Consider the following 25,017-nt stretch of genomic DNA (forward strand, 5'->3'; position numbering starts at 1 on the left):
GTACATATTATACAGTGTAATAATGTTGATAACAGATACACATAATATAATATTTACAATTAATAAAAAAAGTCAATCGTTTTCATTTAAGTCAGCATATTTAGACGAAGAGTTATATAGTAATGTTGCATGACTCCATATCTTATGTATAGTTCAAAACTTCGCTGTCTACACTAGTACAGTGTTAAAGAGCAATGTACTATAACACATGGTACTACTTCTTGGATAGTATTTAAGAATTACTATATTACAGTCGATTGGTGCACATTTAGTGACTCGGACAAAATGTTTGTAAAATTGCTGGTTGCTGGAGCACGAACATGGAATGTTATGGTAGAGGTAATCGTTTCACTATAAGTTACAAACTACCTCTAGACCTTTGCAATTAGCTACATTGGCATCAGGTTGTACAAAAGTCAAATGATTAACTAGCTATGCACGTACATTAGCATGAGGCCATGAGCTATACTGAACTGTATTGCATGTCTAAGTCAGGCATGGTAATAGACCTTATAGCCATATAGCTCTGTATATCATCAAATAGTCTTGAAACCTGAACAAACCTGACTATCCAGAGTAGCTCAGTAGCTGTAGCTTTTATCATTTGATTATGGTTAACTTGAGTCAGACTCATGATCAGTTGTGCAGAGTGTATAGCTATGAAGTGCCATAATATAGCTTAGCAGCACCATACACTAACCTCTTCGCGCTGTATTCATGCAGTCTCTACCCTCGGTCTCTACCAGCCCGCGGTCAGGTGAAAGTTTGCCGTTCTCCCGCGTCACGGTTGGTCGAACCAGTGTAAGTAATCTACTTTAAATACAGGCTTGTTCTAGCTCACTAAGATATCTACTTGAGGGAGCTCGCCATTCAAACGATATTTAGCATCATCTCTGGCATCATGAACTAGAATGAACGCGCACCATCATAGCGCATTAAACCGCAGTGCAGGGATGATGCTCGGGATGATAAAGCTGATGTTTAAAGAGAAGAGCTGCTACCGAGGCCGCTGCTACTATGGAAAACTTAGCGCTTGTAAAGATAGGTCAGGTCATGCCGAAGCTCTCGTAGAAAAACTACTATTCTGACGAAGCTTACAGTCGAGAGCAGTGTTTTGTAGGTAGCTAGCTAGACTAGCTTGCCTCTCAATTGAGAGTGAAACTACGCAGCCGCTATTTGGTGATGAGCGTCAGTCTAACCTGTTGTGTCATAGCCATCTGGCATCAAGGACTGATCTTTAAGACCCTCAGCATCATGTGATGTCAAGTACATAGTGAATAACCTCCCGAGGGGACTCATGCAGGAGGGATACAGCTATATGGGCTAACGCGTAGCCTCCTTTACATCTGGGTGCTCCTGTAAGTATGTTTCATTGATATAACAAATAATTATTTATGCATACGCAGAGTTCTACTACTCCTACATCCGAGTCTCTATAGCTATGTCTCCATGACAGCAATACTGCTGGCAGATGGAAGTTATTGATAAAGGTGATTACAATTCAACTCATGATATGGACAGATGCAGTTCATGCCACTTGTCAATATAATTGTGAAAGAAACTAACTGCTTGTCAACAGTTTCATGTAAGTAACCATGATAAAACCAGTGTAAATATGTGGGATCTTTTGTTAATAGGTGGTGTGGGATTTTTGTGGCTTGTGGCTGTATCTGTACATATTCTCATTGTTCTGCATGCTGTGTTTATAATAGAATTGTTTGATATTAACTGTCCATTGGAGAAAGCTAGTTTATTGAAGACTACAATACCCATCAGAATCATAAGTCAAAAGGTACAGTATACACTATTATAGCTTTTGGTCTGTAGTTCCTTATGCTTTTCTTACTATAGGTCATTGTACAAGAGGTTGGGAACTGCACTGTGTAGTGACACTATCACATATACAGGTAAAGAGAATTCATATTGCTTGTACATACATGCTGACTCTCTCTCTCTGTTCCTGATGTTTTTAGATCTATGAATGAACGTGCCAGCATCAGCTACTAAAATTAAACTAATAATTATGCGGAATTCATCTGATGTGGAATCCGATGTTCAAAGATAAACACAGCTACTGCTGTTGCTACTACTACTACACTGCTGCTACCAAAAACTTGCATAGTTGCTTGAGTTATGCTGGAGAATTGTGGATTACCTTTTATTGACAATAATTTATACATATGGTTTATCTTAGTTGTTTGCGTTATAGTTTGTGATGAGTGTTAGTGTTGCCTGTTATGTCAGTGCTAATAAAGACAGAAGACCCTGCAATTTTTCCATTTACAGTGGCTACTGCGTGGAGTCTGAAAACTTGCATCTTCCTGCTGTAAGTACTCTATTATATTTAGAGTATATAAACATATATTTTTTGTACACATAGTCCTCTCTACAAGAGTAAAATGTCACTTGCAGATAATGTCTCCATCAGATAAAGTCATTGATATAGGACTAGGGACATGAATCATGATGTGGACAGATGTAGTTCATGTCACTTGTGAAGTGAAAGAAGCTAACTACTTGGCAACAGTTTCATGTAAGTAACCATGGATAAAACCAGTGTAAATGTGTGGGATCTTGTGTTATTAACCAAAGAGGGTATTGTAGGATTTTTGTGGCTGTATCTGTACAGTATCACCATTGTTCTGCTGTGTTTCAGTTATAAGTATTGTCTAGAAATCATTTGATATTAACGTTCAACAACCATTGAGAAAGCTTATTGTAGACTACTACTATATAAACATGCATCAATAGTCAAAGGCATAGCCAACTTAGCTTTTGGTCTGTAGTAGCAACATATTAAATATTATGCTTCTCTTGCTATAGGTCACAGAAGTGGAAACTGATTATGTGCAATGAAAAAGTGGCAGTCTCTTTTTCAGGTATGCATACAACAATTTTAATTGTTTGTATGTAATTGCTCTGATCTTTAGATAAATGGGCATGTCTGATTCAGCTGAACAAGTGCTACAGTAAGACAACAAGTATGTTAAACAATTCATAATTTTAGCCATACCTTTATTTGATATTTTTTTAGATTTGAGGTGGAAGAAAGACTTTGTGCTGATAACATGTGACAGTGAACATGGTATGTAGTAAGAACATACACATACTGTTTTGTAATTGCTTACCTTTTATATAGCTATTTCAAGACTATTCCAATCACTTGGTAGTGGCATAGTTACTTCAATGGCAGCCACCTGAACAGCATTCAAAAGATCTAGATGGAGGAGAACCTTCAGATATGAGGATATCAGGATCAAGAGTGAAAGAAGCCAGTGTCTTTGTCTTTTTGCACTAGAGATCACTGCCTGGATATTTGAAGATGATATGATGAATTAAGAACTCAACTATAGAACTGACATAGAACTCAGTTGTAACAGATGCTACTATTACATTTTAGAGTGCTATTATTACATTTTTAAAAGTGTCAATTCAACCAAACCTTGTAAATTCAACCCAAATAATCATGTTGTTTTAGCACCATCTATGTGTTGGTTAATATAGCACCAGAAGGTGGTGTTATATTTGGTACCGTCAAATTACACCTGGTTTTGGTGTTATTTCAACACATCACTTTTAACAGTGCAGTGAAAATTTCAAACTTGTAGCTTTTGTCTTTCCCAAGCTATATACTGGATTGTAATGTTTAAAATCGTGTGTCTCACAATTTATTTATGTGTGTAGATTGATGGTTTTCCTGAATTAGGTCACATATTTTAATTTTATTGTTTATGATTTCAAAGGAGTAGCTAACTTTCAGTATCAACAACTTAGTTATATAAATCTATGACAGCTATAGTCCATCAATTCACAAGCTATCGATGTGGGTCCCTGGTTGGATAATATGTGACCAGATTTTACAAAACTGATCCAAATCGCACATCAGGCAAAATCAAACTAACATCTCCAGTGGATAGCTACATTATCATACTAATAGTTTTTACCCTCACTGCTACTCAAACTAGTTTCAACAGATTCTTTTCTGGGTGGCGTGTAGAGCTCGAATTGTGGTTTCCGGTCTTGTGAAGAACCTAGTTTGGCAAGAATCACTGGTTTACTAGTGGACAGCCTCGTAATGTTGGCCAGACATTTCTTGTGTTGATTTTGCTACATATCAGCCACTAAGGAGCCAGCACAGCCCTGTAATCTCGTGTCTAGACTCCAATCGTGGTCTTTCCTCCATTTTGGAGTCTATCCCTTTGCCATCCCCCACCCTCCACCCCTTTGTGAGCATTCGTGATGCTACTTCGCTCATCCAACTACTCAGATTTTCTATCTTGTTTGGCGGGAAATTCTACAAGCAGCTACAAGTACTGGAAATGGCCTGAAAGGTAATAGATTGATGCATCTTTTGTGTAAATTTCATATGTGTGCTTGCTATCCTTGCAAAGTTATGCCAACTTAAAACCGTTTATCTTGAAACTTAAAATATAATGTGCGATTTGGATCATTTTTCCAAAATCCAGTCACATGTAGTGAAGCATTCTTGGATGTTCTATTACAGTATTTTAATGCAGGTGACTGCTTTATTAGAGTGTTTTGATCATATTAGTAAAGGGATCCAACAATGCTGCAAAGAAAGATTGCTTTGTAAAATCCATCCTGTATATTGATTCCTTTATCAGGCATTTCCCATTAGTCATTCCCGTTCCCACTTTCTGTTCCCATTTTCTAGATTTCTACTTACCCCGCAATTTGGCCTGCTTAACTGCTTCTTCTGCATCATACACTCGACAAGGTCTTTATATTCATGATTAGCACTGATCTATTACTCAGATGCAAGAGAAACACTCAAAGTCTCAGCATACAGTAACCTACAGAACTTTTACCCCAACCTGCATTTTGGCTTAAGTGTTCCCCTCCCCTGCAAGCCGTTGGATTTACCCTTGAAGCAAGGCTTTCTAGAGCATTAAATTTCTGTCCTTGCGTTAAAAGTAAAACTGAGCAAAGATGGCTCATACTTGATATGTGGCAAGCTCCTACGGACGTTATGTACCTATCAATCTTTCTCTCCCTCCCCCCACCCCTTTACTGGTCATGTACCGGAATGTGTATTTTCTGGCGGTTGAACGCAGTGAATTAGACAGAAAATAAGCTCCCACAGGAATACGTAATGTAGTTGCGTCATGTGGGGACGTGACGCAGGGTGGGTATATAAAGTTGGGATAGTGTGCACTAATTCAATCTATGCCACGTTTTCAGTACAGGTTGGCTCCCACCCACCCACCCTAATTTCCTTAGCTGTGTTTAGATGAGTTGTTACAATGAAGTGGATTGGATGCTGGACTCTTCTGACATTTTGCATACACTGAACATCTGTATCATTTTGCACACATGCAGAGTGGAGCATTTTTGGTTTTTCCCTGTTGGTTAAAAAAAAAAAAAAAAAAAAGCCATCAGGTTTTTCCTAGTGCCGCTTGGGCTGAGCAGTCCTGAATTTTTTTGTTAAGTTTATTATTATTATGCTAGCCCCCACTCTGCCACTCAAGTTATCGTGCATACTGTGAATTTTACTGTTAGTGTATGGTGTCGTGCGTTTTGGTGTCGTGTGTTTTAGTAGTATCAATAGCCAACTGCTTTGGTGGCACAACCTCAACTAGTAGTATCAATAGCCAACTGCTTTGGTGGCACAACCCCATTGGATGAGAGTTTATATGCATGTGTATTGGGGTGTATGGGTAATCAGGGTATGATGTGGGAGAGCTAGTTCATTGTTAAAGACATATTTGCTTGATATGATTATCTGTTGTGTTGCATGTTTCTGGTTAGTCACCATTCATTATACTAATTTCTGACATTTCTGTGGATTGTTTAATTACCAGATGGATGAGTGTCAGAAAACAAAAACAGAACAGTAAACTATTCCACTAGTCAGAGGCTAACTATATAAAGACTATCTTTCTACATAATTATCAAGTAAAGCTTCCAGAGCGTTTAGCTATTAAAAGAAGTAGTACATGACATGACAGAAGATACTGTACCATGCATACCTCACCCCAGAATGCATAATTACAGTATTTACCTGTATCATAGTTGCCGTGAGCACCACAGTAGAATACTATAGATAGTACTGTGCGCTGTTATATATAATGGATAGAAATAACCATACTGAAACACATGGCTCTATTGGTGTAACTGTCATGTAATAGAGAAGTTGAGTTATTAAAAAAAATACAATTGCATTAATATTTTAGAAATCATTGTTTTAGAAGCTCTGAAGTAGTTTCACATTTAGTGTGACTTTCAAGGTTTAAAAAGTACGCAAAAACCAACAATGGTCACAGTCAATGGCTGCAATGATTACAATGTATTAGATTTATCATCCTTATGTAACTTAATTGTGTCAAAATAATTTTATCTAGGATTAAAAAACAAAGGCAGATATATTCACTGAAGAAGTTACAATGAGTGACAACGGTTTCTGTTATAAAGTAAGAGGAATGATGTGTATTACAAGAATGTTAAGAATACCTACGTATACATATTCATAATAATATAAAATTTAATGACTTGAAGTTCTCAGTACGCTGTTAAACTGTAGTGCTATGGTAGTACTTAGAGGTGCTATTTTTGACAAAATACATCGTTTGTAGGTGCTACCGTAGTACATCAGTTTTAACAGTGTACATGTGACTGGATCTGCAAGCATCTGACATTGTTAGCAAACAGATATTATTGTTGAAGCATCAATATGCGCACCTTGTCAATTGTTTGCTTTAGCTAGATCTTTTGTTTAATTATAAAGCAATGGCTGCTTGTTGAGTTTTAGACTGCAACTCATAGTAGGTGATGGCAGTGGGTGGGACATTAATTGCATTCAGAAGTGAAAGAGCAACACATTGAAAGGCAAAAAGCTTAATATCACTTTCCCTAACCAAGAGACTCTGATAGTTAAATACACTTTTAAATTCCATAGTGCAGTTATCCACCACTGCTGAGAGTTTAGTGCTGAGTCCACCTGCTCAAGTCAGTTGAGAATATGTATATTGAAATACCTTAGACCACCATTCAAACATTTGATGACAGTTTTGCACACAAAAAACAACTCTTGCTGTAAAGCATATAAGAACAGTATAAACACTTGCGGTGTGTGCACAGTATCAACTTGTGGTATAGTGTTAAACCACTGCTTGTGCTAACAACAGTAATAAGTCAGGGTTTACCAGATTCAGTAAAAATTTATAAATGTTTTATTTTTGTTTAGTATGGTGTTGTTGTTTCTTAGCACAATGAACATCCCCTTAATCAGACAACATGGTACAATATTCCTCAAGATGGCAGTGTTTTAAAAATCGACATCAGCAAAGAGGGTGTCCCTTGTTATGCAAATGAAGTCATCATATATGCTTATGTACGCAGTGGATTTGCACAGGATCGTAAACCTGGGCATGTCATTTTCTCTTCAAGTTACACACATGGGACCATGGAAAAGTACATGTACTACTTCACCTATGACCAGTCAGCTATCAGCTTTAATTCTGAAAACATCAGCTTGCCAGTTGCAAAAGAAAGGTGCATTTATGTCAAGATGGATGCATCACAATCTCAAAATTTTGATTCCAAAGTGAAAGTCATAGGGTATAAGATGCAACCATAAATACTGCAGCTGTGGAACTGTGGAATATTTTACATTAACTTTAGCTGTTGTTAAACCGATGTAGTTGTTGTATACATGATTGAGATAGAGTTTATGGTTGAGCTTGCAATTTGTAATTCATTATGTAAATAACTTTTCATTTATATTATAGAAGAGGTTATTCAGGTTTTACCGTGTTACAGAATTTATGAGATACCCAAATTGTTTTATTAGTGTTACATGCGATGCACTGCATGGAAACTTGCTACAACAAAATCATTGTTATATGATGTTTTATTATTACTGGTAAGTTTTTACCCCCACACATATTTTGCCGGATTTGTGAAAGGACACTCATTTTTAACTAACTTTTATAGTTTTTAACTGTCGGTAATTTTCCATGTGTAAAGCTACAATTAATCACTTCAAAAAGTCATTTGTTACAACACTGTTTGCTGGCAAGTAAAATGTGTGAAAAAGTACCTTTGTACCTTTATTAACTCTTTTAGTGATTATTGTGATATGTATTGTTAACATGCTGATTGGTGTGGCAACACCCCGGGGCGGTGTGCACTCAGCATATTCAAGCAGTGCACACCCCCGGGGTGCAATCACCACTTACCATGTATTTAGTATGTGTGCATACAAGACAGACACGACTATATAATGTTTTCCTAGCTATACATACCACCCTTCCACCGCACCTAGCTCTATTGCCTACTTTTTCCTAGTTCTAACCACAATAACATTTTCCCACAAAGCCCTAAAGTGTACACAACAACACCAAACAAACAAACACTCATGCAAATATCTATCACATAACATATTGCACAATTGCCATAAAATTATACATAACAGCACAAAACACAAAATTAATAACATTCATATACACAAGTACTTCGGGGAAAGGGAAACTGAGGCAATTGTTGGAGTAGGGTGTAATAACTTTTGCACAAGCCACGCAGACAAGCATTGTGGATATGGCACAATACATGACTGGATTTACAGTTGACCATGAAGCAAATAATTTAGGTCTTCCAATTAGTACAAGATTGCAGCAATGCACCATATATGCATGGCAACACAATGTGATAGCAGCAACCAATGAATAATCATACAAGTTAAATTTAGCGTAATTGGTTTGATTTGGCCGTGCACACATAATTAGCACTTCATCCACCTGCCCTTAGATCCTACAAGATTGGTTCAAGTTTTGCCTGAAACAAATGCATTGATTTCACTTTGTGGTGCTAGCACTGGGCTACTTTGCTAATGTACAATGTTGCTCTAATGGACCTTACAGTCATCTCATGGATTCTGTGTTGCTGAATTTAATTACTTTACCCGAAAAACTAGTTTATCACTAAAGGATGCTGACTTCATTCACTATGGTACAGTATGGTACATAGGTTTCCACTGTATCCATTCTACGCCCACACCAAGGCATGTTAACTTCAATTTATTGTGTTGCAATAAATTACATCTACTATTTGAAGCATTTTACCATATATAGTATGTTTTATGCATACATGTACTGTAGTTACATAATATTATATGAAATAATGAGAAAGCACACTGTGTATAATATAAATAACTATTGTCTGAAAAGAGTACAAAATAGTTTTACAGTTTTACTAGTCCTTCAAACTAAGTCAGTTTTAGCTAGTTAGATTTGAGGTGCTTGAGCTTATCAGCAACATCAAGGATATTAGGCACCAGATAATCCAGTACGTTGCCTTCAATCAGACCTTCTCCTTGATTGCCATAATTTTTAGCCTTCCAGCACCACTTGCCTGTCATAACAGAGTCCCTAGCAACGGGTACAGGGTCACGACCATTTGAGAATATCAGCATTTCCCGTTTAGTGTCGATGTTGATACCTTTCTTCATAAATTGACCTATGAAAAGATTACAATCTGTTATAAACTCTGAAATGTTATACAGCTTTGAAATGTAGTAAATTACAACACCTTGGTGTTAAATCCAAATGAGTTTAATGGAAGCTATTTTCAACAATGCATAGTTCTTAATAAATTTTGTATATAATTATACTTTCACATGCACTTGTCTATAATACTCAAGCAGTCTATTATAAGGCTGCCAGGGCCTGTGAAAGTACGGTATGTGGGCACAAACTACACACCATCACATAATAGGTCATATCTCAGTATTGGAATAGAATATCTGCTTTCAGTAACTCACATTATACAACCAATTAAATCAATAGGTGATGAAAATTGCATGTCCATAGCATAACAGAGTGAAAAGTTATAACACAAGAAATTGTGAAAAAGTAGACAAATTTTATGTGCCCACATGCCCTATTTTTGCAGGCCCAGTCACATAAGCTTACAACATACCCATTAGTCCATGGGAATCATGGAGCTCATCATAATTCAAACTCCAGTCCACATTGAGGTGATCCTTGTAGAAAGTGACATCAAATTTAGCCTGAGGCTTAACATACATCACACGTATGATAGGATTACCAATCTGCTTCTTCATTGTTTTACTAAACTTTGCTGTGCCATTCTCAGTGAATGTAATCTGTTTAATTGTTGCAGCATTCAAACTCCCGTCACCAACAATGGTTACTGTTTGTTTGACAGAGTCAAAGACAACAGCATTAGATCTATGGCTGTTTTGTGGAATAACTGCTAATTTCCCAATCCAAGTAGCTTCACTGGTATCTCCTTCAGTATTAACAAACATGGCATTGATAGTGAAGGCATCATTGTAGATTAAGTTGAATGTCAACCCAGAATATCCTTGTATGGAATAACAGAGGAAATCCTTTGACAACAGTGGTACGATGAAATGGGGATCTCCCTCTACAGAAAATGTGGTGTTCACAGTGACTGTAGGCAAATGTAAACATTATTAAACACAAATACTGTCATAGGTGGATCTGTGGCGGAGTCAAGGGGGGCTTTGCCTCCCTAACCCCTCTCTTGCCCCCCTTGGACTTACAGGAACTACATTGGCATCAGAAACAGGAATCATGTATTCACACTAGTACTGTATTCAGAAGTACAGAAAGCCAACAGGAAAACAGTACAATGCACTTTACTTAAACTGCACATGTGAAGAAAATGAGACAAATAAGTTTGAATTTTTGTGCAAAGATCGAGATACTCTAATAGAGCAGTCACTACTCTAATAGAACAGTCACAATTCTAATGTCATTAACTGACAATTTTTGTACATTATTGTTATACTACCATATGTTTAGTACACTTTACCATCAACAGGCTTAACCAATTTATATGCCTCACAAAGTATGCATTTTGTTCACTAAATAGCTATGAAAAAGCTCCAAATTCAATCCTAGGAGACCTAATTTAAATTGTTGTTTCTCAGAAGATATCCAGTTAGAGTCTTAGAAAGTGTATGCCCTTCATTCATCCAGCTATACCAGAAAAAGTTATGTAAATGAATATAACTTGTGTACTAGAGTTCCATTTATCTCCTATTAGTGGATTTTATCCTATAACTTCTTGCCCCCCCTCAGCCCCCTTATCAGTGTCTCCTAGATCCACCTATGCATACTGTAATATTATGTATAATCTTTTGTAGTGGTAAAAGTGTTTGTGAACTCACCAATCACTCCACATGCTGGTAAACACCCAAATCCATTACTGTAAGATTTCCCTCCCTTTTCACAACATTCAGTTGTGCTACTGGCTTGGACAGTCGTTCCCCCTTCTTCGCAAAGTTCACTGAGATGACATTGTTTAGCTGTGCGAAAGAGTACTAGTATAAACTGGGTGTTTTGTATTATACAGTACAATAGTGTGTTTACTGTATAGATGAATTTCTGTGGTTTTGACAGAAACCCCTTTTATTAGGGTAGTCTTACTAGCTTTGCTGTTGCATTAACATTATAGCATACATGCGATTGCATTTAACAAATATCTCTAACAATAAGACTCTACTTTTCACCTCCCACTGCATTTAAAATTTATACTACTAAGAGTACTGAGCAGTCAAGCAGCTACTCTAATAGAGCAATCAAAGCTACAGCTTAGTCACAATTGTGCCCTACAGTTTGTTCAGTTTACTTTGGCTGTTAGCTAAAAGGCTAAATCCTATATCAGAGTTTCTAAAACCTCAAATATTTCTGTAGGTATGTCCTTAATCATCTTATTTCTGTTAGATTATTTCTAATATTTAATTTTCGGAAACTTTTATCTCTTTTAAAAATCCTAGTTCTGCCACTGTAATACACGTGCATGTGCAATGTAATAATACTTGTGTATACATGTATATAATTATGTGATCAGATCTGCAACAAGCAGTCTTTTAGTATAACCTTTCCAATTACTTGGCAACCTATATCTTGAATTGTGAATATGGTACAACCCTGAAATTTGGTCATATTACCCTCCTAACATAGCACTATGTCGTAGTGTAATATGAAGGTGACAGGATAAAAACTCAATGAGTTATGAGTAGTCAAACGTACGAATTTGGAAAGGTTATAAGACCCATTTTTGCAGATCTGGTCACATAAAAAAGTTGTAGTATATGCATGAGTATATATATATATGTCTAACAGGCAATATTTTCATTATAAAGTTTGATTAAGCAAACATATGTAACATTCATTCAACAACTACTGGATGTGTTAGAACTTTAGCTAAAACCTAGAAAAAATAAGTCACTTTGCCACAATCAAATTAATGCGTTAACATGTCAGTCAAGTTCTATGTGTGGTACTATAGTGCATGTTACGACTTTTGATACATGAACATAGCTATATAAGTATATAGTATTAATTTTTTTGCTACATAAGCTTGCTTTGGAGCTTTATAAAATGCAAAAAGAAGACACATAAAACAACCGCAGATTGACTGTTATTGCGTGAATTGTACTTAGGTTAAATGTGTGTTTTTTTAGGTAACTACAACTTAACAATGTCTGCATGTGTGTATATACATGTACATCACATTATGTGTGCGTATGTAAATGTATTCTAAAAGATATATATGTACATGTATACATATGCAAATATTTTTACACTTACCAGGGCAAACAGTGCATTCTTCAGAAAGAGGATCCAGATAGGCAGTTCCTCCAGCTGCACAGCATGAACCAAAGTCATCAGAAATAATATCAGGGAAACCAAAACAATCTGACTCCTTATAACAACCTGTAAGTAACACAAGCATTTGTTGAGAGTATATATGGAGCCAAAACGGTATTCATATTGTGACCTGTTGATTTATGTCTATTATGACCAAATGTGTGAAAAGGGGTCTTCTACACACACCCAACTGTGAACTTGAAAGATTAGATCACACATTTTTGTTGTCAAAGTAACATAATATTATGAATTTATCCATTCAGCTACACTGTCCAGATTGAAAGTCATTAGCATAATTTCGCACAACTGAAGTTATGAATTTTCAAGTTAGTACAACTGATATGTGTGGAAGACCCCTTCCTGAAAATCCAGTCACACACATCAACATAAGTACTCACATCATAAACTTAAAACTTTTGACTAAGCAGTATTCATCAGTTTTTATTTACAAGATTATTACCTATGACACTTGGGTGCTTCGCTTTATGTTTAACAAATTATATAAGATGCAGTAATATTATAGTTTTCTTGTGCATTATACTACAGCTCACCAGCTACACTGCAAGGATGACATTGACCATCATGTTCATAAGACCCAACATATGTCTGCAAACAACATTCCTCAAAGGAGAACACACCAACTAATGGTGGATCATCTCCACAATTGTCTGTGGTTATGTGGCACTTATCTGCAAAAGGATCATAAACACATTACACCATTAACATAATTGGGATTACACAATTTTGTAGTGCATCATGACAACAGATGATGTCATAATAAAGATTTTTATCTTTGGCCCCTAGCAACCTAATTTTACAATTATTTGTATATAGGGTAGAATGTCTAAAGTAACATATAGCCAAGGATAGGTTATTAATCTACAAGTGTGTACTTGCCAGCTTTGCACAAACTGTAGTTGCATGTATGCCAATAAGATATTTGAGATATATGGCGGAATATCTACATATTTTGTGCACACTAGAATTATGGTATGTATACATATGTCAATGCACATGAGGCTGCAGTACAGTGTCTCAATATCAAATTGGGTGTCAAGAGTTTCTTTTTGAGGGGTAAACTAACCTGTCAATTAAGACTATGGAAACAACCAAATGCACACCAAATGCATGCTATTTTTGTACATGTATGTAAAGAGCATGTTTAACACACATACTGTACATATGGTGTACCTGAGCAAGTTGTACATACACCATCTACAGGACTCCTGTGAGAGCCTGCTCCTGTTGCACAACATGTTGACAGAGCAGGTTCTGAAGAATCAGCTGTTTGACTACTGCAAGTATCATCTGAATGGCACCCTACAATAATGACAACAAGTCTACTGTAATAGTTATACATTATGTGGCTAGTAACTTTAATAGTTATGTGAATGTTATAAAAACTGTCAATATACTTATAAACAAATTCTGTTATCTATGCCATCACTATGTGCATAGTACGCACGTGGTGTAGCATGCATGCATGGTATAGAAACTATGGGTACTGTGAGTGCATATATATACCATGGTGCTTGTACATGTAGTATGAACAACGTGTGCATGTTTGCAGGTGTGTGTGTGGTGTGTGCGCGCGTGTGTGTGTACATTTGTGTGCATGTGTCTGTGTGCGTGTGTGCATGTGTAAATGTGACCGGATTTAGCAAAATCAACCATATGGGTGTAAAAGCTAAAAGTGAGATGACACCAGCATAAAGTTGCTGCACTATCAGGCTAACAATTTCCATATCAAACTTGCCTTCAACTTGTCGGGTCTGCTATTGGTGGACTGTTCTCTGGCGGCCTGTATAACCACACCAGACATCTGTACAGGTCTGTGAACAACAGGGAAGTGCTTTGGGAGATTCATACACTCTGAACAGATGGGCAGGAAGCTGAATGTGTGATGTATGTCTGTTTTGTGAGATTTCAGTCTATTTCTTGCCTCTGACGGGCTGTTTTGTGGTCTGGTGCCTTCAGTTACCATTCTCGTCCATTTTGTAGTCTATTTTGTGGTCTGGTACCTTCAATTACCATTCTCGTCTATTTTGTAGTCTATCTCTTGCCCACCCCACCACCCTCCACCCCTTTTTGTGATACAGCAACACTGGTGAAAAACCTATCTAAAATGGTGGGAAACTCTACAGGGATTACCTTGGCCACTAGCTGCTCTTAAAGGTTGTGAATTGCTACATCTTTACTGAAAAATCCATACGTGTAGCTGCCAAGGCTGGTGAATTTAAATTATTAAAATATATTTTTCTCTGAATCAACAATGCGCCCATAAGGGTGATTTTTTAAATCTAGTCACAAATTTAGCATGTGCGTGTATTGTGTGAGTGCATTTGCTGGATGTGTGTGTTCATTGTGCATGTTTATGTCACTTGCATGCATAAATACATGTAAATCTCTATGGTAAGCCATGCACTCAGATAAATACCTCTATTACAGTGTATGAGTCTTTACACATTAACATAAAATGTATTTGCTGTATTAAAGTGTTTTACAGATCAGCTTGTAATTATTTAATTACTCCAGTCATTAACTGTGCACCTGAATGCAATAAACTTACCAGCTGAACTACAAGGAGTACAGACACCACTAGGACTCCTGTAGGACCCTGTTGTAGATATACCATCAGCAGTTAGACAACAAGAACCATAAGCATCCACAGATGGATCACTGTCTCCACAATCACTACTAGACTTGTGACATTCCCCTGTGTAAAACAAAGTTCAATCTGTAATACAACAGACTTGAGTAACAATAGGATTTTTAGCCCATATACATATTTGGCTAATCATAATTTTAAATTTGGATACATTTTGCACAAAAAGAATAAATTCCAGCAACCTAATTGCTGTGGTAAACACATTTAATCAGTCTATAATAGTACAAGCTGTAAATTTATGCAATTCTTGATTATAAATATCCATTGTCAATAGGTGACTAGCTCACCTTGTGAACTGCATGAAATGCAAGCACCATTTACACTGTAGCCACCAGTCCTTCCATCACAACACTGTCCATATGTAAATCCAGGTATTGAAAACGTGTCAGAACAGTCAGACATAAAAAAGCAGTTAGCTGTAATCAAGACAAACAAGACAGTAATTTGCAGTACAGTACACAAAATATTACTGTTAGTAGCAGCTAAAGGAAGTTGCAGTTGTGTACTGTGCATCTATGAATGTATTTGTAAAGAAGAAAGTGTATTTATTGTAATGTGCTGCAGCTTAGTCTCAGATGATGTGTGCTACCAGCATACACAGCTGTATATACAATCTATTATTATTATTATTATTCATACTAAGCATGCATACTGATTCAAATGTACATGAAAATAACTATAATACTATAGGTGGTAGAGTTTATTTCACTTTTATACTAATTTATTCATTTTTGTGTTATATACATATGCACAGATATTCATTGTTAGATGGTGTAGTGTAGCAGCTAAAATGTGTACAATAAGGAAACTGATTCATCTCAAATAAAGCACGCGCCACACTTCTATTACAACATTCACTATAAGCCAAGTAGCCTATCATTTTATTATATACCACTGAATTGGAAATGTATAATACATTTAGTGAACTTGGAGATTGCTTGTTCATATGGATCTTTTGTAATATGTACACAATCTCCCCTATATGCATGATCATGAGTTTACTACATATGATGGCCCAAAATCTATTAGAATAAAGATGCTGTACATGCGGCAACACACATCTATCTGCGCATATCTGTTTTATAATGCAAAGAATCATATACCACTTATAAGGTAAGGCATCTATAACTATGTATGGTCACAATGCAGCCATATTAGTTCACTACATGTAACAACACACAGGTGTTTACAGATATATGCCGTGTTGAGTTGAATGTTATCTTACGATAACTTGATGCAAAAGTTGTTCATGGGAAAACCACATCATAGAAGTACTGCCATTTTAAGCAGAGCATTTCAACACATTTGAGTCTTTGATTTGGTGCTTATAAAATAATTATACAAAATTTGTTAGAATGGAACTATGTAGTTTCTCTATACAAGAACTGTCATATTATACTTATCCATAATGACAATGCCCATACAATCATGATTGATGTGTCACATATACTCATGCTTATAATTAATGTGATCTGATCTGTGAAAATGGATCCTTTCCAACTGCATGGACATGTCAATCCATCACTTGACTTGTGCATAAGATACCTGCCTGAAATTTGGTCATGTTAGATCTCTACCATAGCACTATTCCTGGGTGTAATTTTTAACATGATAGATTAAACAGGTATGAATAACTTGAAAGCTTGTAAGACCCTTTCTCACTGATCCAGTCACAAATGTCATTCACTACGTATACTGCACATCCTTACTTACAGCTGTAGTCATAACATCTTGCTAACAGTTAATGAATATGTACTAGCTAAATTATTAGTTACTTAATTCATGAGACATTTTCTTCTAACTCAGCACACTTACATTGTTTTTCTCAATGATCCAAAGCTAGCATAAGGCACTAGAAGTGTGATGACTGTACTAATAGATAGTTTAAACCACTGAAGATAAATGTACGGCACAGCTAGAACCATTGCTGAAAGTAGCGAAGACATTAAATCTAAAGCATCCCTACTTGTCTATAAACTACCTATGACTTCTGTAGAAGTGCAGGAATGTGTATTGAGTTCCTGAATCATATCAAATATGGTTCCGTAGTATTACTAAAGTAACACACACTATCCGGCAGTTTTTATTAGTTCAAGAAACAAAACCATATGATCCCAGGATGTTTCATACCTCAATGTAACACCTGCACATGTTTGTGTGAGTTCAGAAACCTGATTACCATCATATATGTATGTACGTGCTATGATCTCTACAACCTGTAACACATAAACAGCACACCTGTGTGTTGAACATGATACTGATGACACAGCTATACATAAGCAGTTACCTGGAAACTCCTTAAAAATTATTTTACAGATGTGTTGTGGAACTTCTGCAGTTCATACATGGTTGTTAGTAGACCAGTTAAACTATTACACACTTCTAAATGTTTGCATACACAGTCAGTGGTTGCTTTGTCATCTATACTTTATTGCTTGTACTCAGTTCTGTTTTGCTCTTCTTGCACCACTTTAGTACTGCTAATAATTTTAATAATTGTTGTGTGTAACTTTTAAGCTTTTTGGAAGTTTGTTGAGGAAATAATTGTTTGGTGTTAGCTACCTTTTGTCGAAATGGTGCAGAGGCAATAGTTATAATATTAAAAATAATGTGATATTAAATTTATTATCATGGGAAAAGGCAGATTGTTGTGAACTATTGTATGGTCAATAACACAATCCAACATTGTATAATGTGACTAGTCTAACTGATTGAACTGAAAACATGTATTTACCATATCCATTTATTGCTGCATACATGAAACTGATAATTAGTTTCTATGAAATGTATGGCATATTTGTTAAACTGTAATTCAATAAGGTAACTATGCTAGGACTAAGCACAAGTGACATTTAGCCTGGGTTGCCATGAATTGTATCGCTTATTATTACATGGAGTTATTTGATGAATATCACAAAAACAATATTGCTTGTGCAATGTGAATGCAAAATTATAGTGCTGATGCTGTACAACTGAAACACTATATTGTACTCCGTATTAGCTTACAAGCGGGGGCACTGGATGGAATAAATGGAAGGCTGAACTTTACTAAGTGCATGCACGACTAGAAAACTATTTCACTAACAACAGTTTTAAATAAGCACATAGCATTTCCTTACTCCCTACAGCCTTTTTACCTAAATAGCTTACTTGCACAGTATATACATCTGATCAGAACCTATCAAAAGTACACTATACAGACCTTCTCAGCCAGAGTACATATGTATATCACTGACATACACCCCTAGCTATCCACATAGAGTACAAATACACTGTACATTCATGTTATAAACACTTCAAATCAGGACACTTTTGCTGCTACATATATACATTAATACTGCTTAATCTCAGAGTTTGCAGAGTGGAGTAAAAAACTAGTTGTGCTGTTACCCTGCTTTTGTAACTACTACATATACTGTACATCTTGTAATGTGTATACACCATCTCTAGTACATGCATACTGCCGAACATCTCTCTACTTACATTGAGCAAATGCCACTTCTGATATCAGAGCCATCCAGCACAAAAAGAATGTTATCTTTATCTGTTGTTTCATCTTCTCTTGCAGTAAATGTCAGTCAACCACACTTGCAACACTTAATACTCCTGTCACAATAAATGCAGGCTGCTGTTAGGAGCTGCTATTTATACTGACTTACACACACGCACACACATATATATATACGTTGTAGACACTCATCCCTTACAGGAATGGTTTCTTACAAATTGCAAAATATTTGACTTGTATAAAAAAGCAGTTTCACTTTCTTGTCAATGTAAAACTACCGGTGTAGCATGCAGTATGGAATGCACACCTGCTACTTGTGTCAGCAGATATAAGATGTTACACTTAGTACATGACATCATGAGATACCTGTGAAACTACAAAACTGCTACACCTGATGCATGTGACCGGATTTGCAAAAAGGGGTCTTCCACACACATCCAATTCTATGAACATAACTTAGTGTGCAGCTAACATATAAACCTGAAAGTTTCTCCATCTATTAAGCTATGGTGGTGCTCACTACTGACCAAATTTCAAGTGAATAGCTTTTTCCTATCTGAAGTTATTAATCATCAAAGTTGGTAAATTGGATGTGTGTGGAAGACCCCTTTTCGCAAATCCGGTCACATATAGTCATTTGTAATAATGTTTAAAACACTGCTAATCTACAGTTACTGTGATTGTATTTGGCTGTTCATTGCTTGCTGTGACACAGAATAAATGATGAAGCCTACACTAGGTTAAGATTAGGCCACCTAATAGAGCAGTCACCATAAATATAGATATCAATAGTCAAGCACATTATTAATATAATAAGATTTTTATAAACTGCTGAATTGTTCTCAAGTTCAACTTTAGAGGTAAATTTCTTCTTATCCATATGGTGAACAGATCTGCAAAAAGGATTCTTTTAGTCTTTCCAAATTGTACAAATTCGGCTAATCATAATTACATATATAAGTTATCATTGGGGGTCTTCCAATTCTATACACTTAGAAGACTATAATTTAGTGTTTAAGTAACATGTAAGCCTGAAAATTTCTCCAATTATTACATTATTTTGGTACTCACTGCTGACCAAATTTCAACTCATTATCATTTTCCAATCTGAATTGATGGATTGTCAAAGTTAGTAAATTGGATGTGTGTGGAAGACCCCTTTTTGCAAATCCAGTCACATAATTAACTTATTAGCTTAAAATTACACCAAGTATAGTGGTATGTTAGGAGTACAACATGGCCAAGTTTCAAGTTAGTATCCAAGTCACAGGTTGTACATGAGTTGTGGGTTCCAAAGTACACGCAATTGTAAAGGTTATGATTAGCTCCCTTTTCACAGATTCAGACACATACAGTACTGTAACAGTAATAATATATGACCAATATCAGCTGGCAGGGCATTGTACTGTACCATCATTTCTTATCCTTGGCTACATCAGTGGCTAAATATCTAGATTCATTTTTACAATTGCTAAACCCAACATACTAACTTGATATTTAGGAAGACTTATAACCACCGCACCAAGTAAAGATGAGTAAGCAAATCTTATGAGTGCACTTTATAAATAAACGCAACCACAAAGCTACAAAATGAATAACCAAAACATTCTCTAAACATATTATAGTTACACTAGCTCTAATCTTGTAAAACAAAGTAGGTAGCTATAGCTAGCTATATTTAAAACACTTTTTTTCAATGTGAGTGCTCTTACATACGTAGTCTAAGAGTACATGCAATCTGTGCATAATATGGTCTGAAAACTCTTTAAGTTGTGTTCACATGGTGTTTGACGTAAATGAACCATCCAACCATCAAGGGGAACAGGGAGGGTATAATAATCAGAGATGAGAGAGAGAGAGAGAGAGAGAGAGAGAGAGAGAGAGAGAGAGTGGAAAGTAAACTCATCTTTTCCAAGAACAGGATGTGTATTGAGCTATAAAACAGTACATAATTGTTTATATAAAATAGATAATAAAATGCTTAGCAGTTTGTTACAGTAATTCTTTCAGAATTTTAAACTCAATACATTTTTATAAATAATTTTGGTTATCTATCCAGCACAATTGTTCACACCATTATTGAAGCTGCTACTAGGCCTAGCTGCTGCAATTCTTTTTTTGTATTTATTCTACTTACTGCTTATTGATATAGTGATGCAAGAAGATAAATTTTTTACGGTAGCTAAAGCTATCAAACATATTTCATGCCATAATTACTTTGCCATTATTGTTTTTGATATTTGAAGTGTAATATACAAACGTATAAGAGTGCTAGTTTTAGGACTCTATTATAACAGAAATATTATGGCTTAAAATAGAAGTGAATCGATTGCTATGTTCCTACATTATGTAGGCTTATTTTCTTCCTTTTTGAACTGTGTTAATTAAATGTATAACCATCTAAACATTTATATGCTTGAGTAGAAAGCCAATTAGTTTAACTGAGTGAGCGTAGGAAGTAATATGTGACCAAATTTTGGAAAATCACCCATATGGGCGCATTTGACACTTAAAATAGTTAATGATCAAAACATAAACTTTATAGTGCAAATCTACTTGTTGATTATTTTGAACCGTTCTCAATACCTTAAATTATAAGAAAATTCTTGAAATATCTTCAAACTTGTGCCCTGCTCTTATTAGCAACCCACTAAACATGAAAATTCTAATTATTTCACGTGCTCCCATATGGGTGATTTTCCAAAATTCAGTCACATATAGTAACCAGGGGCTTATCCAGGATTTTCCAACATGCTTTCCAGTTTCCTATAGGGGTGTGGGGGTGCAGTCCCCAGGTGCCGGCAAAATTTGAACACTAAAATACTTCAAATCCTGCTATTAACTAGATTCATGGTTTCATTTTAACCTAATATACGTAATGTGTTTGGCTCCCTTTACTGAAAGTCTTTATCAATGGCTGGTCAGGTATTGTAGTGATTTAAATTATCTAATTAAAATCATTAAATTAAGATTTAGCTACTATATCTTCAAAAAATACTTAGCTACACAGTTTATATTTTCTTTTAATACCCATTTTAAAGATTCCATTATGGATATTCTTTTTTGACTGCTCATTAAAATACATCTGATTGCTCTATTGGAGCATTTCAAATTTACATAGGTCAGTTTTTCAATGCATGATAAGTGCTTTCCATTAATCTGCTTTTGAGGAGTCAACGTACGTTCCTCATTACACTGTATAACTATATTTCCCAGCTCTGTTCCCATATATACCTACCCATATTGCTGCTTTACAAACAGTGATAATTTGGTGTTCCTACTGCAAGCGTAAAAGTTAATTTCAGTTTTTGGATCCGTTAATACACCCATGTGTTAGTAGGAGTAATAGTGGTCACAACATGTGTGTAGGAAATCCAGAATAATACATTTGCCAAAGCTGATTGGCAGCATCACCATGGCTTATTAAAATTAACATTATTAACATTCATCACCTGGTAAGGTGGCACTGTGGATAGCAAAGCTTTGTTTACCTAGTGGCTGGGAGACAGTACAGTCCTGTGTTTCCTTCATGACAATTTGACAGCGTGTTGGTCATAAAAGTACCCAAACATGCCTTTAGAATGACCTCACTGAGGTCAAGTTTCTATGAGAGTTTAAACTTATTTTGCATGTTACTGACAGTATTTCTATTGACAGATTGATGTCTTAAGCAGCATGCACTTTTAGTGACTAAAGGGATGTGTGTAGCTACATATTCTGGACCATTCAAATAACTAAGCTTGCAAGCTGCTACTTAAAGTGTTCCAGGAATATTAGCATAACTCGCTATTAATAATATTTAGTAAAGAATAAAAGCAACTGGATCTGCGAAAAGGGGTTTTAAAGACTATAGTGTTATGGTAGGAGTGTAGGGTGACCACATTTCAGGCTGGTACCATACTCACAAGTCAAGTTATGGATTGCCAAGTACATGCAATTGGAAAGGCTATAAGACCCCTTTTCGCAGATCTGGTCACAAATATTGATGTAAAACTTTGTGGTTATGATAGAGAGAACTCTTCCTACTGGTGATAGCTAAATATATCAGCTTCATTTTAAAGATAACACCATTAAAAAGATAATTATATACATAAAATTAGGGTAATACAATTTGTTCCCATGCACACTCACACTTTTCACAGGCCCAACTACAAACACACTTGTACATGATATGAAGCTTGTATTCAAACACTAGTTCTTATCCGCAAAATGACAACTTAGCTTTTTAAAACTATATAGTCTAGTATATGTGACTGGGCCTGCGATAATAGGGCATGTGGGCACATGATTTTTGCCTACTTTTTCACACGTTAATCACCCATAACTTTTTGTACCATTATGCTATGGCATTGCAATTTTCAGCTCTTAGTAAGCATTTAATTGGCAGCATGATGCAAGTTACAGAATGCAAGAATACCATTCCAGTACTGAGATATGACCGGTAGAGTGATGGGGTGTACTTTGTGCCCACATGCCCTATTTTCGCAGGCCCGGTCACATATGTACCATTTACAGTTAGGTAGCCCACTATAAAAATTAATGGTAGTTATTTGCCAGCTGCTCAAACCACCATGTTATTGTATAAAATGGCTTCGGTTTTGTTTTATTTTGCATGCACTTGTAAATCTTCTGTGTATTTGCTAACATTTCTAAGAAAAACATTAATTGCTCTAGCAGTCCTGAGTGGTTAACTATAGTACATTCATGTACATGTTGTACAATTTATTTCATCAGACTGTCTTGATAAACGTGTTAGCTAGGTGTGTATTATGTAGCACTCTTTACATTATTAACCACTAAATATAATAAACAAGCTGTGATGAAAGAGTGTGTGTGTGTGTCCGTGTGTATGTGTCCGTGTGTATGTGTGTGTCTACTTAATACAATAAAAGTCATATGCACATGTAACTTAATTATTATGAAGTTACAGTACATAAATATTACAGGTGCACATATGTACTGGAATAAGTTGAAGAAAATGCACACCCAATAGCTAACTGCTGTTTTAAGGGCCACCTACATCAAGCTGGATTTGTTTCAGTGCTAAAACAGTTCATTATAATGTAGGGATGCTTGGAGACATCAGTGTCTGACTTGCTTGCAAATCTGATATCACGCCCTTCTTGGTCTTCGTTTGTGGCCCAGATAAGCAATCCATAGTTTGGGTATCCAGCATTCCATTCTCTTACTACAGAAGTGATATCAATTTCTACAAAGCCACTTGGTCGACCAGCTCGTATGGTGGTTTGACCAGTTGGCTGACTTTTAGCATCAATGTCATCCAACCCCAGCCACTCGGTCCCCCATACTCCTCTGTGGTCTCGTTTTGAAGACGTTGCCTCAGTTTCTCTCCATGATTTAAGGACTCTGTGGGCTTGAATAGTGCGGGTAATATGTGGTGCTTGGTAAACTGAGTAAAAACTGGCCTTGTGAGAATACTGATAGTACAGATACATCATTGCATAATTTATAGGTCCATCTCCACGTGGAATGTCCTCAAACTTCAGCAAAGAACGTTTCTTTGGATATCCAGCATGTAGACCAACTAGCAAGTACTCCAAATAATCATAGTTTACTGATGGTTGTTCCAGAGTCACATCTTCCGCAATCTTCAATTTATAAATGCTACCAGCACCCACGTTGGTAGCCATAGCTACTAAGCTATCCCTGTTTCTACCCGCGTCAAAATACTATGCTGAAGAGACACAAAAAGTGCTGAAGCGGTGTTATATAGCAATCAAGATACGTTAGTTAACACTGAAGAAATAATATACGTAAGTAGGTAGCTACCCGGATTGTCAACGTATAACAGAACTTAATCTGTCGGCGCCCGGCGCATAAAGATGAGGGGCGGGCGTCGCCTTCTTTATGCAAATGCGCGGGCGCCGACAGACTAAGCCATACTTTAGTGAAATCACGAGCAGGCACAATTTTGATAAAGTAACTATTAAGCCTTCTTGCTTTGAAATTTCACACCCACAGCTGCTTTTTTTTTCTAGGAGATATAGCTAACTTGAGTAGCTATATCAGATCATGTAGTAGTTTCACAATGTGTGTGACACCAATTAACTAACAAATTGGGTCAAGTGATTTGTTCAGTCATCCCAAAAACCAAACATTTTCTTGTCTTTAGAGTGATTTAGAAAATCACAAAGAACACATGATTAAACTATCAATTG

The 25,017-nt window shown here is 36.2% G+C and overlaps 2 protein-coding genes and 4 long non-coding RNA genes across 8 annotated transcripts in view; 2 read left to right on the forward strand and 4 right to left on the reverse strand.

Moving 5' to 3' along the window:
- The window catches only part of LOC136246086 (uncharacterized), a 12,342-nt gene extending 4,574 nt beyond the window's left edge, over positions 1-7,768 (forward strand). The window contains exons 2-3 of the long non-coding RNA XR_010696240.1: positions 6,363-6,431; positions 7,226-7,768. This is a non-coding gene — a long non-coding RNA (uncharacterized lncRNA). The remainder of the gene's footprint in view (positions 1-6,362; positions 6,432-7,225) is intronic.
- On the reverse strand, positions 7-921 carry LOC136247497 (uncharacterized). Its single transcript, XR_010697604.1, has 3 exons — positions 701-921; positions 564-657; positions 7-168 (listed from the first exon to the last, which is right to left on the reverse strand). It is a non-coding gene; the product is annotated as an uncharacterized lncRNA (long non-coding RNA).
- LOC136247495 (uncharacterized) lies at positions 904-3,464 on the forward strand. 2 transcript variants are annotated; one of them, XR_010697602.1, is made up of 10 exons: positions 904-1,358; positions 1,407-1,585; positions 1,638-1,792; positions 1,852-1,907; positions 1,974-2,326; positions 2,381-2,533; positions 2,824-2,879; positions 2,931-2,981; positions 3,035-3,085; positions 3,140-3,464. It is a non-coding gene; the product is annotated as an uncharacterized lncRNA (long non-coding RNA). The 2 variants fall into 2 exon arrangements; XR_010697601.1 differs by having other exon boundaries at positions 905-1,358; positions 1,713-1,792.
- On the reverse strand, positions 2,615-3,579 carry LOC136247496 (uncharacterized). The gene is made up of 3 exons (XR_010697603.1): positions 3,129-3,579; positions 3,014-3,060; positions 2,615-2,964 (listed from the first exon to the last, which is right to left on the reverse strand). It is a non-coding gene; the product is annotated as an uncharacterized lncRNA (long non-coding RNA).
- A 1,280-nt stretch (positions 7,769-9,048) lies between the features above and the next one.
- On the reverse strand, positions 9,049-18,982 carry LOC136247500 (uncharacterized). 2 transcript variants are annotated; one of them, XM_066039222.1, is made up of 9 exons: positions 18,814-18,982; positions 15,618-15,746; positions 15,232-15,378; positions 13,854-13,982; positions 13,214-13,351; positions 12,603-12,728; positions 11,177-11,314; positions 9,937-10,434; positions 9,049-9,474 (listed from the first exon to the last, which is right to left on the reverse strand). In XM_066039222.1, the coding sequence occupies exons 1-9, from the start codon at positions 18,884-18,886 to the stop codon at positions 9,239-9,241; spliced, it is 1,614 nt and encodes a 537-aa protein (XP_065895294.1). In that variant the 5' UTR covers positions 18,887-18,982; the 3' UTR covers positions 9,049-9,238. The 2 variants fall into 2 exon arrangements, with proteins under 2 accessions (XP_065895294.1, XP_065895295.1); XM_066039223.1 differs by having other exon boundaries at positions 9,937-10,407; positions 18,814-18,980.
- Positions 18,983-23,730: 4,748 nt separating this feature from the next.
- On the reverse strand, positions 23,731-24,645 carry LOC136246090 (uncharacterized). The gene has a single exon (XM_066037542.1). The coding sequence runs from the start codon at positions 24,487-24,489 to the stop codon at positions 23,860-23,862; it is 630 nt and encodes a 209-aa protein (XP_065893614.1). The 5' UTR covers positions 24,490-24,645; the 3' UTR covers positions 23,731-23,859.
- Positions 24,646-25,017: the final 372 nt, after the last annotated feature.

This window comes from Dysidea avara, chromosome 2 (assembly GCF_963678975.1).
Source record: "Dysidea avara chromosome 2, odDysAvar1.4, whole genome shotgun sequence".
NCBI classification, from domain to species: Eukaryota; Metazoa; Porifera; class Demospongiae; order Dictyoceratida; family Dysideidae; genus Dysidea; species Dysidea avara.

Coding starts and splice junctions, on each gene's coding strand:
- LOC136246090 (XM_066037542.1), bottom strand. CDS start 24,489: ATGGCTACCAACGTGGGTGCTGGTAGCATTTATAAATTGAAGATTGCG.
- LOC136247500 (XM_066039222.1), bottom strand. CDS start 18,886: ATGAAACAACAGATAAAGATAACATTCTTTTTGTGCTGGATGGCTCTG. Junction 12,729..13,213: donor TCATCCTTGCAGTGTAGCTG/GTGAGCTGTAGT, acceptor TGTTACTTACAG/GTTGTTATAAGGAGTCAGAT. Junction 9,475..9,936: donor TGATTCCCATGGACTAATGG/GTATGTTGTAAG, acceptor ATCTTTTCATAG/GTCAATTTATGAAGAAAGGT.